Source organism: Nicotiana tomentosiformis, chromosome 6, assembly GCF_000390325.3.
Source record: "Nicotiana tomentosiformis chromosome 6, ASM39032v3, whole genome shotgun sequence".
Classification (NCBI taxonomy): Eukaryota; Viridiplantae; Streptophyta; class Magnoliopsida; order Solanales; family Solanaceae; genus Nicotiana; species Nicotiana tomentosiformis.
This window is the reverse complement of record NC_090817.1, coordinates 39,625,745-39,644,316: the sequence shown is the minus strand read 5'-3', so window position 1 is coordinate 39,644,316 and position 18,572 is coordinate 39,625,745. Positions and strand designations below refer to the sequence as shown.

At 39.8% G+C, this 18,572-nt stretch overlaps 1 protein-coding gene across 1 annotated transcript; it reads right to left on the bottom strand.

Moving 5' to 3' along the window:
- Positions 1-3,998: 3,998 nt before the first annotated feature.
- Positions 3,999-4,421, bottom strand: LOC138893834 (uncharacterized). Its single transcript, XM_070178498.1, has 2 exons — positions 4,273-4,421; positions 3,999-4,221 (listed from the first exon to the last, which is right to left on the bottom strand). The coding sequence occupies exons 1-2, from the start codon at positions 4,419-4,421 to the stop codon at positions 3,999-4,001; spliced, it is 372 nt and encodes a 123-aa protein (XP_070034599.1).
- Between the last annotated feature and the right edge of the window lie 14,151 nt (positions 4,422-18,572).

Genomic DNA, 18,572 nt, shown 5'->3' with positions numbered 1-18,572 from the left:
ACATTATCCTAGTCTCAGTCAAGAGAGTAGAGGGTCTATATACATATATATATATATATATATATATATATATATATATATATATATATATATTATTACAGTATTTTCACCACCACCGAGCTATAATCGGTGGGCAGGCCCCTATTGGGAAACCTTTGATCAAATGGTAAGTTATATACCGAGCCTACTGTGGCTGAGCGCCTATTAGAGAGCCCATATTGGCTGAGATACCGAGCCTAGTATGGCCGAGCGCCTATGAGCGATCCTACTACGGCCGAGCAGTTACACGTTCCGAGCCTTATAGGGCCGGACAACTATTTTACTTACTATAATTAGAGAGTTGAGTCAATATCAGCAGGTAAGTATATCTCCAGATCATCTTTGACTCCCGGTTACTTTCAGTTATTATATTATTAGTTTATTTCCAGCTTTCAGTTATTTTATTGCCTTACATACTCGATACATTATTTCGTACTGACGTCCCATTCCTTGAGATCCTGCATTTCATGCATGCAGGTTCGGATAGACAGACTGATAGACCTCCTTCGTAGGTGTTGTCCGTGTTCAGCTTGATCGGTAAGCTCCACGTCCTTGGAGTTGTCGGGTCTTGGGTTTTGAGTACATATTGTGTATATATGTATATATATTATGGGTAGATCGGGGCCCTATTCCGACCATAATATATCCATCGATAGAGGCTTGTAGACATATCCTGTCAGTCAGTGCAGTATGTTGGGCTTGTACGCCTTGTATGTATATTTGTTTGGTTTGTCAATTGTAGTAGTTATGACGGCCTTGTCGGCCCAGCTTTATATTGATGTTCAGTCAGATCTAGTTTCCGTTTTGTTTTATATTTTATTTCACAAATTGTCTTGCAATGTGGCCCTATGGCCAAAGTATGACATTGTATGTTCAGAGTCCATCAGTCTCAAGTTGGTACGCTCGGATAAGTGAGGCATCGGGTGCCGGTCTCGCCTCGCGAAGTTCGGAGCATGACACATAAGATCGCTCATAATTATAAAATCGTGAAATACATTGGATCGTCACTTGAGTGTAATTCTCTGTGTATCAATGCTTGTAGCCATTGATCATTTTACTTGCTTTCTAGGTTAGCTTATATTTTTTGCAATTAGTTATAATATTTTCTCAATACCTTTATTAGTGTTTGGCTTAGCATAATAAGTGATAATTCTCTTACACGCCTAATCGCCTACATATTGTTCTCTATGGGATTTTACCCTGACTCATAGTTTGGTATATTATATTACATGCGACCGTGTCCATTTACTTTTTAGCAGTGGATTTGGACATCATGAAGGAACCACCTGCATCCATTAAAGATGCAGTTCCCCTGACAAAAGGGAAGTTAGTACATATGTAATATTACTAGTATATAAAACTAAATACCCTCTCATGGAATAGAGGACCAACATAAAAGGAGAGAAACATGGAATCAATACGAAACTCAAGTAACACTAAAATGCCATGTTAAGAGCAAGGTAATTCCGCAAGTAAATATTAATGTTTTAGAGTTGGGAGATCTTCGTACCGATACACTACCATGCTTATGGAATGGGGACCGATCTCTTCTCGATTGGCTAAGATGTCTCACCCCAATGTGTGTGGGTGGACATAGAAACACAACACCACCACCATGTGTGCGGCATGGTGTCTGATCACCGCCTTATCGGCTAAGCCGTCTCACCACAATGTCGTGTGGGTTGACATGGTCCTTTTCTAGCTATCATCTCATCCCAATTAACAAGAAAATCTCAACACATCAACACGGAAATTTATCCCTCAATAAATCCTACACCGGCACGTGTAGTTTCGGGTTTAGCTTATTTCAACCCACCTTTCCTCGGTGAACTAACAATCCTCCCAAAAATATTTATCACATATAAAAGAGTTACAATTCAATTCATAGCCTTTTTCAATCTCTTTCACTTCATTGGCACTCTAGGCCATACATGTGAATCATTGTTCTTGGCACGATGGCCAAATTTCAATTATTTCATACTCTCATTCATTTCATCTTCAAGGATCATCAACATAGGTTATCAACATAAAAAGCATTTTGAAATCAAGACTTTAAATATATGTGAGCAATAAGAGTCTTATCCGCAGTGAGTTTTCTTTCCAAAATAAAGCATAATAAATTTGTAATAGAAACATGAATTTAAGTCACAACACTTGATACCTTAATCATACTTGAATATTTTTCCGAAGGAGAGCGCAATATGATAGGAGTAATTGGAACACATTTTGAGTATATAGCTTTTGACACAATGCTCATTTGGGATAACTCAATGTATTAGGAATAACTCGGAATATTACAATTAAGAGCTTGCGCAAACCACAGTTGAAGCTTACAAGAATTTCATGGAATTCGATTCTACCAGAAGAGTTTAGCCAACATACCTCGTTTGAGCTTTTGTAAGAGTTACTACAATGTTTCACTACCCTTGGCAACTTCCATCTATAGAAACATGATAAAATTAGACCATTATTAGGAAAGTTCTCATAGTATTCAGCTCATTTAGGCATTTCATCATACATTAAGTTTGCAAATTTGACTACAAGGTTTCTATGGTGGAATTCCTTCATCCAACAACCAGCATCAACCAACAATTCATCCTGGATAATCTAACAACCTCCATGACGCCTTGATCGGTAAATGCATGCCCAAGAAACCCCCTCCCCCCCCCCCAAATCAAGAACCACACCTCCAATTCTACCTTTACACCTCAAATTCGAAATAGAGTGTTAAGGCTTTCAATCCCCCTCCCATAAACCTCATAATAGTGAAATCCTACCCACAATTCCATAATGGTACTTTGCATGAGAGCTTGGGACAAGGACTTAACTCTTTAGGAAAAAAATTGAGAGCTCTTCCCTTGAATCCTCAAGACTTGATCAACAATTTAGAGTGGAAGATGTTGGAGCTCCTCCTTCTCTCTCTAGTTCCTCCCCTCTCTTAAAATATTAGGTTTTGCCTTCAAAACGAGCCATAATGGCTTTAATCAAAATGGAGTCGGGTAATAAAATGCACAAAATGGACCCTCCGAACCCAACTCTGCAATCACAGAGTGCTCCGTAGAATAGGTCTGCAATCCGCGAAAGGGGCCGTGAAATCGATCTCCAAAACTGGGCTGGTCTGTTCAAGTCTGCGGTCGATTTGTGGTCTGCAGATTAGTTATGCGGCTGCATAATGCACCGCAAACTATCCCCATAAAATTTCTCATGTTGATTTTGCGACGGATGTGCGGCTAGCGAAACAATTATGTGGTTGCATAATGGACCGCAAAATGACCTTCAAAATTGATCTTCTCTTGCTCAACTCCATGACGATTCTGCGGTCCACAGAACAGTTCTACGGTCGCATAACAGATCGCACAAATACCATGTTCTGCAAAAAAATTCCACCAACTCCACAACGCATTACACAACCCAAAAGGTTCGTAACGGGGCTCACAATCTCGCCACAAAAATTATCTACAATTTTCCAACACCTTAGCCTATCCCGGCACCATAAAACCTTAAATTCCTTGGCAAACTTTTATGGGGCCTTACATCCTCCTCCACTTAGGATCATTCATCCTCGAATGAGGAATAGAATCCGCCCAAACATTCAATATGACTCAACTCTTCCCTCACACCTCAAGGGTTCCAAATTTGGCTAACTCCCTAAACTTTTAGAAATTTTGGCAGAGTTTCCCCTATAGTTGGGCCTATCCACCTGTCAGAGAGCCCCAGAAACTAGTCCCAACAACGTATCCATATCACAACAATGTATCATATCATGAAAACAACACCAACCATAACATCATAGGCATCATATTACCATAAAGGGGCTTTAGCACAACTGTACAAGTTGAACATAATTCATAGAAAGTAAACTTCTAACATTCTTTTAAAACACAACAATATGGTTGCACAAACAAGTGATGGTATTTCTTTTTAATCTGTTCTTCGTCCTCCCAGGTGGCCTCTTCAACTTATTGGTTTCGCCATAGCACTTTCACGGAGGCAATCTCTTTATTCCTCAACTTTTGGACTTGTATATCAAGAATGGCAACCGGAATCTCCTCATAAGTCAATTCTTCATTAACCTCAAAAGCCTCTACTGGAACAATGAGTGATGGGTCTCCAAACACCTTCTTCAACATAGATAAATGAAACACCGGGTGCACTAAAGACATATCTAAAGGTAGCTCGAGCCTGTAAGCCACCTGACAAATCCTCTTAATGATTCTTTATGGTCTGATATACCTGGGACTCAATTTTCCTTTCTTCCCAAATCGCATTATACCCTTTATGGGGGAAACCTTCAAGAACACCCAATCATCCTCTTTGAACTCCAAATCTCTGCGACGCACATCCGAATAGGACTTCTGGTGACTTTGAGCAGTCTCAATCATTCTTTAATGATCTTGACCTTCTCCATAGCATCATGCACGAGATCTGGCCCTATCAGTTCTGCTTTGCCAACTTCAAACCAACCAATGGGAGATCTACATCTCCTACTATATAGAGCCTCAAACGGTGCCATCTGAATGCTAGCATGGTAACTGTTATTGTAGGAAAATTCTATGAGCGGCAAATGATCATCCTAGCTACCCTTGAAGTCAAGAACACAAGCACGCAACATATCCTCAAGTGTCTGAGTACCTAAAACTTACTGAAATTTCTGCCAAAAATTAGTTGTGAATTATGCTCCTTGAACTGAGATGATGGAAATTTGAGCACCAAGCAACCTGACTATTACCTTGATATACAACCGAGCATAATATCCTGCGATGTAGATAGTCTTAACATGTAAGAAGTGTGTTGATTTTATGAGTCGGTCCACAATTACTCAAATCAAGTCAAACTTGCGAGGCATGCGAGGTAGACCTACCACAAAGTCCATATTGATCATCTCCCACTTCCATATTGGAATTTCTATATTTTGTGCCAAGCCACCAGGCTTCTACTGCTCGGCCTTCACTTGTCGATAGTTTGACATCTTGCCACATAGTCCATCACATCTGTCTTCATGTCATTCCACCAGTAGACTTCTTTGACATCATGGTACATTTTTGTAGAGCCTAGGTGCACGAAATACTTGGAACTGTAAGCCTTAGTTATGATTCTCTCCCGGAGACCATCAATATTCGGGACACACAATTGCCCTGGTACCTTCGTGTACCATCATTCGAGCCAAGAGAAAAAGTCATAGTTTTGTGTTTATGAATCCCCTCTTTCAATTGCACCAGCAATGGATCATCATATTATTTCTCCTTGACCTCTACTACAAGTGATGATTCAGCTCTATTTTACAGAATCACCCTACCTTCGCTAGAGTCGGTGAGCCGAACTCCCAAACTAGACAATCGGTGAACTACCTTGGCCAACGGCCTTTGATATGCCTCTAAGTGAGCCAAACTACCCATGGATTTCAGGCTAAGGGCATTCGCTATAACATTAGCTTTCCCCGGATGATATAGAATATCGATGTCATATTCCTTGAGTAACTCAAGCCATCTTCTTTGCTCAGATTCAATTCCTTTTGCTTCAAAATATATTGAAGGCTATTATGTTCCATTAATATGTCCACATGGACCCCATACAAATAATGGCACCAAATCTTCAATGCAAAAACCACTGCCACAAGATCTAAGTCATGTGTTGGATAATTCTTCTCATGATTCTTGAGTTGCCTAGAAGCATAAGTGATCACCTTGCCATGTTACATTAATACACACCCAAGTCCGATCCTCGAAGAATCACAATATACCACAAACCCATTTGTACCCTCCGCTAAGGTCAACACTGGTGTCGTAGTCAATCTTGACTTCAACTCTTGGAAGCTCTTTTTACAAGCATCTGACCACTGGAACTTGACTGCATTCTTCGTCAATTTAGTAAATGGAGTGGTAAGAGTAGAGAACCCCTCTACAAACCTCATATAATACCTCGCTAAGCTCAAGAAACTGCGAATCTCCATTCGAGTTTTAGGTCTAAGCCAATTTTTCACTGTTGCAATCTTTTGAGGATCAACCTTGATCTCTTTATTAGAGATGACATGACCCAAGAAAGTGATAGATTCAAGCCAAAATTAACAATTCAAAAACTATGCATACAACTTGTGTTGATTCATAGTTTCCAAGACTGCCCTAAGATTATCGGCATGGTCCTCCCGACTTCGTGAATATACGAAGATGTCGTCAACGAACACTATCACAAAAGAATCCAGGAAAGGCTTGAAGACTCGATTCATAAGATCCATGAAAGATTTTAGAGTATTCGTTAGCCTAAAAGACATTACCAAAAATTCAAAGTGCATGTATCGAATCCGGAAAGTTGTTTTCGGAATATCCTACTCCCTGATCTTCAAATGGTGATACCCTAATATTAATTCAATCTTGGAGAAATACTTAGCACTTTGCAATTGATCAAACAAGTCATTTATCCTTGGCAGTGGGTACTTGTTCTTGATTGTGACCTTGTTGAGCTGTCGATAGTCAATACACGTCCTCAATGACCCATCCTTCTTCCTTACAAAGAGAACCAGTGTGCTCCAAGGTGACACACTCGGTCGGATGAAATCCTTTTCTAGCAAATCTTTCAACTGCTCATTTAGTTCCTTCAATTCTGTCAAAGCCATTCTGTAGGGTGATATTGATATAGGCTACGTGCCTGGCAACACATCGATCCCAAAGTCAATCTCCCTATCTGGTGGGATCCCAGGGAGCTTATCAGGAAAGACTTCTAGGAATTCACTCACAACTGGCACAGACTCAAGTGTCGGTGCCTCAGCATCAGTGTCTGTGAGCCATATGGTAAATACACCTCTTGTTGATCATCTTCGCGACTTTAAGGTAAGAAATAAACCTACCCTTTGTCATAATATCATCGCCTTCCACTTAATGACTGGCTCATTTGGAAATTCAAACATAAGAGTTATGGTTCGGCAATCAAGCTTGGCGAAATATGAGTAAAGCCAGTCCATCCTCATTATCATATCAAAATCCACCATCACCAACTCAATGAGATCGGTCGTGGTGTCTCGACCATGAACTGTGAAAATACAACTCATATAAACCCTCATAGACATAATAGACTCATCAACTGGAGTAGATTCAAAGAACGGCTCACGATGTTGTTCCGGTTCTATCCCAGATTCTATAGCAATATAAGGAGTAATATATGACAAGGTAGAACCAGGATCTATAAGAGCATATACATCATAAGATTTGATAGTAAATATATCTGTGACAATATCTAGAGAAGTATCTGAACTCTGGCGACCCCTCAAGGCATAGAACCTGCTAGGCCCTACCAAACTTTGGGTACCACCCGTAGTTGCACCATGCCCTGCGGGCGCCGAAATACCTCGAGCTGGAGGAGGCACCTCATATGTAGTAGTTGCAGCACTAGCTAGTTGTGCTATACCCCTACCAACATTCTGACGGGACGAACGACAATCCTTCTGAGTGTGACCTCTATGACCGCACCCGTAGCATATGAGGATGTCCATGTAGCAGACCCCTTAATGCATCTTCCCACAGCGAGGGCATGGGGGCCTCCACTGCGGCTGAAATCTCCTGCTAAACTGACCTTGTTGGTAGGATCCTTGTTGTCCCAACTGGGCCTAAATCGGCTCCACTTCTGCTGATCAAACACTGATGGTGGTGCACTGGCTGAAGAATGAGCGAAAGACTGTGATGGCCCGGATGATCCTCCCTTGAACACTGACCTTCCACCACTACCACCAATGGAATAGCCACCAAAGTTGCCCGCTGACCAGACCTACTTGTTACCTTCACGCTCAATTCTGTTCTTCAATTTTGGGGCCTCTGAGGCTTGAGCAAATGACGGCATCTTCCCATAGATCATATCAAAATGCAAGGCAGTTCTAGCAGCCTTATTAATAACTAAAGGTCTAAGATTCTGCACAAACATGTGAACTCTAGCCTCCATAGTGGGCATCGTATAAGCAGCATCCTTCGAAAGAACCACGAACCTCAAATGGTAATCCCATACACTCATACTACCTTGATTCAAGTTCTCAAACTTGGTGGCACGGGTTGCACTAGTCTTTCCAGGCAATAAATGATCAATGAAAGCATCCGCAAACTCACCCCACTTTACCGGAGGGCTCCCCTCCTCACGGGACTCCTCCTACAACTCAAACAAAGAATACACCACTTCCTTCAGATGATAGGAGGCCATTTCCACTTCTTCTGCCTTAGTGGAACGCATCACACGAAGAATCTTGTGCATCTCATCAATAAATGCTTGGGGGTTCTCCTCGGGCTTAGTACCTGTGAATACCGGAGGATATAACTGAAGAAATTTGTTCACCCTGGAACCAGTTGAATCCCCTTATTGGCTAGAGGAAGTAGGTGTAGCATTCAACCTCCAGGCCTGAGAAGCCACTATCTGAGTCAACATCTGTATGGCTCCCCTAAGGTCCACATCGAAAACAATAGAACCGAAAGTCGAGGCTGGAGTGGGACTGGAATATCATTTAGAGAAGGAATCGTTGCACCCTTAATAGGCGTAGGAATCAGTGCAGTCTGAGCAGGAGTAGTAAACTCAATAGGTGTTGTGGTTGGGGGAATATCCTCACCCCTGGGGTGCTCACCCGCAACATCAGGTATAGTATCATCAGCCACTCCCGGGGTGGCATTGACCCTTAGGCTCTAATACTAAGCTTGTCACGCCCTGACCTTGGGGAGCATGACCAACGCTCAACCGAGATATCTCAATCAAGCAAGCCTACTTGATGCCTTCTACCCAATCTTACCCATCAATAGTGTGAAAATGAATGTCAAGGATTAGACAAATAAGGGAATAACATGTACAACACCGATTTCATTACTTCTAGAAACTTCATTTCCGATTTTCAAAATATTACAAGTTCATAGTTAAAAGTGGAACATGTTTGACAATTACAACATTTCTAGTTTTTTTGCCTAAATCAAAATATAACCCATACAATGTCTACGGAGCCTCTAAATGAAACAAGAGAGTAATATGAAAGTTTTGGTGGCAAGACCCCGGCTATACCTCAAAATACAACATACAATATCAAGTGACATAAGGCCTCGAAGCATAATAGGGCTCACCAAAATCCGATGAGTAGAAGGTAAGCTTCTAATGAGGATCAAAGCCTCCTACTGAGGAACCGCCTATATCCATTAAAGATGTAGCGCCCCCGGAAAAAGGGACATTAGTACATATGGAATAGTACTAGTATGTAAAACTAAATACCCTCTCATAAAATAGAGAACCAACATAACAGGAGAGAAACATGGAATCAATACGAATCTCAAGTATCTTCATGCACCACCATGCTTATGGCATGGGTACTGATCTTCACCCTATCGGCTAAGCTGTCTCACCCCAGTATGTGTGGGTGGACATAAAAACACAACACCACCACCATGTGCATGGCTGTCATGACCCAAAATCTCACATGTCGTGATGGCACCAATAGCAATACTAGGAAAGCCGATAAATCATAAATAACCACGCATTTTTATTTTAAAACATACCGAAACAAGCGTAAATAGTGAAATTTCATATTAACTGATAAGACAATACTGCAACTCGATACGAAATTCCCCAAAATTCGAGTATCACTGAGTACATGAGCATCTAAATGACAACATAGTCTGACTACTAAAACACTATCTAGAAAGATAGAATATTATAAATAAACTTGAAAAAAAAAGGAGAGTCAAGGTCTGCGGACACCAAGGCAGCTACCTCGATAGTCTAAAATAGATAAAGCTCCAAAGCTAGCAACCGTCGTACCCGGAAGTACCTGGATCTACACACTAAGTGCATAGTGTAGTATGAATACAACCAACACAATGTACTCAATAACTAACAAGACTAACCTTAGTATAAAAGCAGTGACGAGCTCAGATAACTACAGTCCAAATTTAGATTTATAACCGTGCAAATATGATAGGAAGAATGACAGTAATATCTCAGGGAAAACTCATAAACAGTTCGTACACAGTACAAAATATAGACATACTTTCAAGTTTAACAGTTTAAGCTCAACATAGATGAAATATGCCAAGTATGATTGATATGAGGAATGTTAGATCCCTATATCTACATGTCAAATATGCATGGCACATGCAATGCATCTGTCACGACCCAAACCGATGAGCCGCGACGGGCACTCGGTACATTAGTCAACCGAGTACCAACATAACGTATCTTTTCGTATCATACTATCATAGATAATTGAGCTGGAAAGGATGCCGTGAGATAGGTAGAATACAACATGTAATACCAAATTTTACATAAGACATATGGGCCTATAAGACCAAAGTAACCACTCGTACACTGAACAGGCCGACAAGGCCATACAATCTTTTACGTACCCGACATCTGTCTACAAGCCTCTAAGAATACATAATTGTCTTAAGGGTATGGACAGAGCCCCACCATACCAAACAATACACATCTATATTATACTGACCAAACAAGCAACTCCGGAGCAAATGGAGTGCACCAACATCTTCCCACTGAGCTGATCGCCTACTTGGAGGACTCTCGGCCTGTCTATCGAGACCTGCAGGCATGAAACACAGCGTCCCCAGGGAAAAGGGACGTCAGTACAAATAATGTTCCGAGTATGTAAGACAATATACTGTAAGATGAACCAGAACTGATAATATAATAACTGAAAGTAACTGGGAGTGAAAGATAATCTGAAGATATACTCACCTACTGATAGTGACTCAACTCTCTTAATATAGTAAGTAAAATAGCTATCCGGCCCAATAAGGCTCGGTATATATATAACTGCTCAGCCGTAGTAGGCTCGCTCATAGGCGTTCGGCCATACTAGACTCTGTATCTCGGCCAACTGGGCTCGCTCATAGGTGCTCGGCCACAGTAGGCTCAGTATATAACTTACCATCTGATCAAGGTTGCCCAATAGGGGCCTGCCCATCGATTATAGCTCGATAGTAATGAAAATACTGTAATACTGTATATATATATATTCTCTGCTCTCATGACTGGAAAAAAAGGATATACTCAATTGGATATGAAGTCCCGATAAGTAGAATACTGTAATCACGGGATATGAATTTTTTTTTATGCTTCGTTATCAAACTTGCGTAATTACGGGATCATGCCAAAATGAAAGAAGGGCTTAGCCTTAACATACTTGGAGTAGAAAAAAATTCGTACGATATTCTTGAAAAAGGTTACACCGTACTCCTTTAGAACCGCAAAAGTTTTAAGTTGCTGAGATTCTAATAATTCTCGATGGATTTTTGTAGGAATTGGTTGCAAGAAGTCTTGTCGAAAACGCATGAAAATTGCGAACGTTCTCACTTCTGTTTGTTTGTAGTGTGAGTAAGGAATTGTAGGAACTTTTTTGGTTGTAGTGTATTGCATTCAAGACATTAAAAAAGAAGTGTTATGATAAGTAATGGGGTTATGGAGTATAGCAGCGTTATTTTTAAGGCCAAAATGAAGCCTAAAGTGCCAAACCTCTAATACCTTTTTGTATGTGTCACGTGTATGACCCTTTTAATTAGCCACCTTTCTTTCTAAGCTATGAGTCACACTCTTGGAATGGGAGGGCTGCCACGTAATCCCCTTGTTGGGGGATTTAAACTTTATCCAGTCATCAATTAATTAATTAGGTAATATCCCGCTACCCGGTAATTAATCAATTACCCGCATAATTAAGAATTATCTCAAATTACTTAAAATACTACCTACTTTGAATACACTTTATACACCTTACTATCATAGTCACATGGTACCTTGTATGGCACTAGTCCATAAATACCAGGTATTTTAGCTCGGGCCGTATTTTATCCCAAAATATCAAACTTTGACGAAATTCATTCCCTTCGATTCTCTTACCCTCTCACCTTCACGAATTTATTTATCACTTGTTTGAAATAGTATAAAATGCTTATAATCTTAAAATAATCTCATTTTCGATCTTTCATCAAATTACTTATGGTGTACTTTCACGTACGAAAACATGGGGTGTAACATCATTCCCCCCTTTGGAACATTCGTCCTCGAATGTTGACTGATGCACTTATTATTTTCATAGTCTATGTCTTCAGAATACTTTATTACTCTCCTTGCCATCTAGGCAACTGTTCTGTGAATAAATTCAAAGGCCAAGGCATTCCCCCCTTTAGGTCTCTTTCTCACACTATGACTTGTGGTCAGAATCCTTTCAATCTCGTAACTGTTGCTACCTTCGGTTATGCAGCATGTACGACCTTTTCCTTGTATGTGCGCCAATATCTAGGCCTCACTTTGGGAACATATACAGAACTTGACAAGATGTCCCTTCGGGCATCTATGGTATACTGAAGTTCTTTGGTCGGTATTTATTGAACTTACAATATTGCTATACCTTATTTCATAGACCCGGTTATCTATCCGCATGACTTTACTGCATCTAAGTAGGTCATACTATACCATAACTCTTACTTTCATTTATCATTACTGAGGTCTGCTACCAAACTCCAGGTTACTTTCGTTACTTATCCCATATGCATAAAGCCAAGTCTTTTAACGCTTCTTCATTACTGTTCGTCTTAAGAATGATGGTCTAATCTCATCTAGTACTTTGTATCTTTTATCCATCCATTGTCGATTCACCTCAATATTGATCTATAATCTTCTATTGATAACTTGAAACTTCTTACGTAATATATTGCCATTAGGGCTTATGCTGTATCGAAGAATATTTGAAGTGATTTTCCTAATCCACTTAGGGGCGATACTGTACTTCAATAATCGTATTTTATAGCATCCCAATGTGATTCACCTTACATTTTTAATTCCGTACAATCCATGAAATCCTCTTCAAATCATTACTCAGTCAAAGGCCCAAACGTCATCCTTTATCTATCAGAATCACACCCTTATTCCACTACCAGGGCAGCATTCCATTTTTTTCTAGATATTATTAGTCTTAGACTCCTTTGAGTTCATTCAGGCTATACTGAGCTTTCTATAACTTAGAGAAACCATTAGCTTTCTTGTTTTCATGGGCTTAATCCCGAGGACTTATCCATTCTCGTCACCCTCTTACTCGCCCTTTCTCGTTCTTACTCTTGTCATAAAACTTTGTCGCTTTACTATACTTTAGCTTGGGACCTATACACTATTCGCGGTCTTCCTTCAACTTGCTTGCACCATAGATTTCCTTGTGTTATTCTGGAACAACAAGCGAGACATCGCATCGTCTCTAACTCTTCTTTACTCTCTTGACTAGATCTCTCATTACTTAGAAACCATAGGCTGGAAGGTATGCCACTGATGACGCTGCTATCATTCCTGGATATTGAATCCTAGTGCCTCTAGCCTTCTATCCGAAGCATGGACTATTCACGATCTTCTGTCTTTGAGTATATTGTACGTTGTTCACCTTTACCTTACTTACCTTAAACTCTCGCATCATATCTTTTATTTCTTTCATGACCTCCCTTCCACATAGGTATAATTCATGTCCATAAGTTGAAACTATATTATAATACTTGCACCTCTAGTGCCTATATAATCCGGTGGGAGCTCCATACTGAATTCTTATAAGATTGGTATTTTTCTAACTGGCTTTATCGTAGAGCCGTTATAGAATATGGTTGTTGTACTATCTCTTTGGTACCTCTGATATTAAGAGTGATCCTGTAATGCTCTCAATCATGATTTCTATAATTTTCTGGGTCCAACAATCAGAATCCTGATTTAATTAGTTGATGTAACTCTTTAGTTTCCTCTTCCTTCTGATCATCCGTTATGTAGGCTTAAGCTATCTTCCGATATGCGGCTCATGGCATTTAGTTATTACTTTAGCCTTTCATGGATGCTATGGAAAACCATGATACAATCTTCTAATGATTCAATCCTATGCCTATGACCTGGATCCAATTCCTTCTTTTAACTTATACCGGAGTCTTCTACGGCTGATCATTAATCGAATAATTCCTTTCATTCCATTTCAGCATTCTTCAAACGTAAGCAATTGTTTTTCCTGGTCTTTTACCCCTTGTTGCATGCATACTTAACTTATCTGAGTTCTCACGCATGCCGAAATTTTTGTGCAACTTATATGGTCTCGAATATTACTTTTGATTTTACTTCCCGTTCACTAGCCACGGTAGATTCCTCTTTCTTATGGAGGACGTACAATGTTGTTGTAAAATTATTATTACAAGACCATTTCCTCTTTAGGTTATTGTGCTTAGGTTGAAGCCTTCTTCCTTATTTCTTTACCTAGTCTTTCCCTGTAGCACTTTGGGAGGACCCTTTGACTCTTGTAAAGCCGCGAGCTTATTACATCGTATACCCAATAAACTTTTTGATGTCCTTCCTCGCCTACAATTATCCGTAGTTACTTGCCTCTATGCCCTTGTGCTTGTAGGGTTGCTTCTGAACTGATAATTTAACTGTCTTCCTAGTGGCACTCTCTTTTATTTCCGTAATACTCATATGGTACCTTTAACAATCCTAACTCCTATCTGAATGTTTCTTAAGTATTACAGTGACATTATTGCGAGGCTGAAATCACTATATTGGGTTTTACTATGTTTATCTTGCAAGATCTGCTGACTCGTCTGTAACCTCCTGTTTAGCCATAACTAGGCTCTTCCTTAATCAACTACCAACTACTCGGTGGCCCATTCTTATATCAATGTCCCGCGTAACCTTTCTTGGGTTATTTCCTTTGTTTTAACATACCTTTCACACTGGCTCCTTATCTATCAATAACATTTTGGGCTGGAACCTTTACTTCTTCTCCTTGACATCGTGTTCGCATAATGTTCTGGAATCGTAGCCTATCTGTAGGCTTTGAATAAGTGCAATCTCATCCCTTTTTCATTTTTGTCGCATTCTTCCTTTACCATACCATAATTACTAGAACCACTTAATTCTAATTTAATGCCACATCACTCCATATTCCCCCCTTTAGGGGAGTACTAAGAGTTGGAGCTATGACGATCTACCTATAGATGTTTTACCTTTTTATCTTTGGCGTCCTTTCACATCATCGATAACCTTTACTCGCCTTGCCGTAATCCTTCTGTACCAAGGATAACATAATTCCTTACTCATGAGGAAGGAACCTAGTACAACTGGCACATACAATCCCTTAAGCTTAACTTTGCTCATATTACTTGCTTTAGGGAAGCGTCTTCCTGAATGACCGTTCTCTGAATTTCTCAAGAATCTTCTTCTGTTATCCATTCCATTATTGCCAGAACGAAATCTGAAACTCTCATGAGGCCAACTATTATCCAATCACCCAGTCCCTAATTCATGTTTAGTTTATCTTGTTCACTAGACCATACTGATTCCTATTATTCTAGGGTCTAACCTTTCCTTCCAGTAGTTGCGTTGGAGTCACAAACTTATATTTCGAAGTGAGGATATAACTTTATGGCCTATACTCTTTTGTTGTCTTAAGGCCTATCACCTCTCGTCTCTTCCTTTTCCTTCACTTGACTATAGATTCTGTAATACTGTCATCTTTCGATCTACCGTTGTCATCCATGTATCATATCTTATTCGTAATGCTTCATTAGCTCTCTTCTTATTTTCTGCTAACATTTCTGTCTATCACTTTATTCTAAAAACTTCAATAAGATATTCTTTTGCTTTTAGCTCCCCTTTACTCCATCCACTGGCACTTTGGGTTGCCTAGAATTATCTCTCTACTAGAGATGGGAGCCATACTAAGATAATATTTATCCTTTCCAGGCTTCCAGTGCCTATCTTTGTAGCACTCATATCTAGCTGTACTATTTTAGAGTATGCCATTTGGGTGTCTCACAAGGAGGCCTATTAGCACATTTGCAATATCCTTCGGAAATGTCAACTAGCGCAAACAATCAATTCACCATTTTGGGTTACTCTAACCCCAGCCAGGCCCTGATATCCCGTCTTTTTCTTAATCTACACCTGTTAGCCCCCAATAGGGTATAACTGAGATGGGTGTGGCCAATTATACATACCTCTGTTACTGTTGAGGGTAACTCACAATGCTTATATGTTTCTGCCAAAACTATAATACTGATAATCTTCATTAAATGGGTGCCTCGTACCCTTCTTCACCTTGTTTCTTTTACTTGCTGAAACTTGTGACTCCCTCCTTATTCCTTTTTACCGTAAGAGTGGATAGGCATTCTTGCCTTAGGGATCCTTATCAAGAAGCTTACACATCTTAGTATACACATGATTAGCTAAATACCTCAAATTTGTCCATCATAAGCATGATACAAAAATCAAGTTCCTCTGACTCAACCCTTCCATGGCTATATCTCTTACCAACCGTCTTTCTGGATGTAGGCATCATCGTATTATAAATAAGATAGAGTTAGAAAATTGAGTTCTTACAATTGAGCTCTATGACACGATCTAGAGTAAGAAAAAAGAGTGACAGTCCATCTAGAGTAAGAAAAAAGAGTGACAGTCCTAAATGCGATGTAGCCTCCTACTTATATGTGTAGTGTACGACACACCCATAAACAAGACTCTACTAGACACGGCTTGTAGACTCCCTACGACAGAACTGCTCTGATACCACTTTTGTCACGACCCAAACTGATGGGTCGCGACGGGCACCCGGTACCTTACTCAACCGAGTACCAATATAACGTATCTTTTCGTATCATACTATCATAGACAATTGAGCCGGAGAGGCTACCGTGAGATAGGTAGAATACAACATGTAATACTAACTTATACATAAGACATATGGGCCTATAAGTCAAAAATAACCACTCGTACACTGAACAGGCCGACAAGGCCATACAATCTTTTACGTACCTGACATCTATCTACAAGCCTCTAAGAATACATAATTGTCTTAAGGGTAGGGACAGAGCCCCACCATACTAAACAATACACATCTAAATTATACTGACCAAACAAGCAACTCCGGAGCAAATGGAGTGCACCAACATCTTCCGCTGAGTTGATCGCCTACTTGGAGGACTCTCGACCTGTCTATCGAGACCTGCGGGCATGAAACGCAGCATCCCCAGGCAAAAGGGACGTCAGTACAAATAATGTACCGAGTATGTAAGACAATATACTGTAAGATGAAACTGAACTGATAATATAATAACTGAAAGTAACTGGGAATCAAAGATAATCTGAAGATATACTCACCTACTGATACTGACTCAACTCTCTCAATATAGTAAGTAAAATAGCTATCCGGCCCTATAAGGCTCGGTATATATATAACTGCCCAGCCGTAGTAGGCTCGCTCATAGGCGCTCTGCCATACTAGGCTCTGTATCTTGGCCAACTGGGCTCGCTCATAGGCGCTCGGCCACAGTAGGCTCGGTATATAACTTACCATATGATCAGAGGTTGCCCAATAGGGACCTACCATCGATTATAGCTTGATAGTAATAAAAATACTGTAATACTGCATATATAGATTCTCTGCTCTCATGACTAGAAAAAAAGAAAATATCGAATTGGATATGAAGTCCTGATAAGGAGAATACTGTAACTTACAAAAATAGAAAAATATACGTAAATTCCGGGATATGAATTTTTTTTTATGCTTCGTTATCAAACTTGCGTAATTACGGGATCATGCCAAAATGAAAGAAGGGCTTAGCCTTAACATACTTGGAGTAGAAAAAAATTCGTACGATATTCTTGGAAAAGGTTGCACCGTACTCCTTTAGAACCGCAAAAGTTTTACGTTGCTGAGATTCTAATAATTCTCGATGGATTTTTGTAGGAATTGGTTGCAAGAAGTCTTGTCGAAAACGCATGAAAATTGCGAACGTTCTCACTTCTGTTTGTTTGTAGTGTGAGTAAGGAATTGTAGGAACTTTTTTTGGTTGTAGTGTATTGCATTCAAGACATTAAAAAAGAAGTGTTATGATAAGTAATGGGGTTATGGAGTATAGCAGCGTTATTTTTAAGGCCAAAATGAAGCCTAAAGTGCCAAACCTCTAATACCTTTTTGTATGTGTCACGTGTATGACCCTTTTAATTAGCCACCCTTCTTTCTAAGCTATGAGTCACACTCTTGGCATGGGAGGGCTGCCACATAATCCCCTTGTTGGGGGATTTAAACTTTATCCAGTCATCAATTAATTAATTAGGTAATATTCCGCTACCGGATAATTAACCAATTACCCACATAATTAAGAATTGTCTTAAATTACTTAAAATACTACTTACTTTTAATATACTTTATACGCCTTACTATCATAGCCACATGATACCTTGTATGGCACTAGTCCATAAATATCGGGTATTTTAGCTCAGGCCGTATTTTATCCCAAAATATTAAACTTTGATGAAATTCATTTCCTTCGATTCTCTTACCCTCTCACCTTCACGAATTTATTTATCACTTGTTTCAAATAGCATAAAATGCTTATAATCTTAAAATAATCTCATTTCCGAGCTTTCATCAATTTACTTATGGCGTACTTTCACGTACGAAAATATGGGGTGTAATAGCATCACAATGATAACCTTACATACTTCCAATCTCAGAGTACTCAATCTGATTGTCTCAACTCTCACTCATTACACTCAGT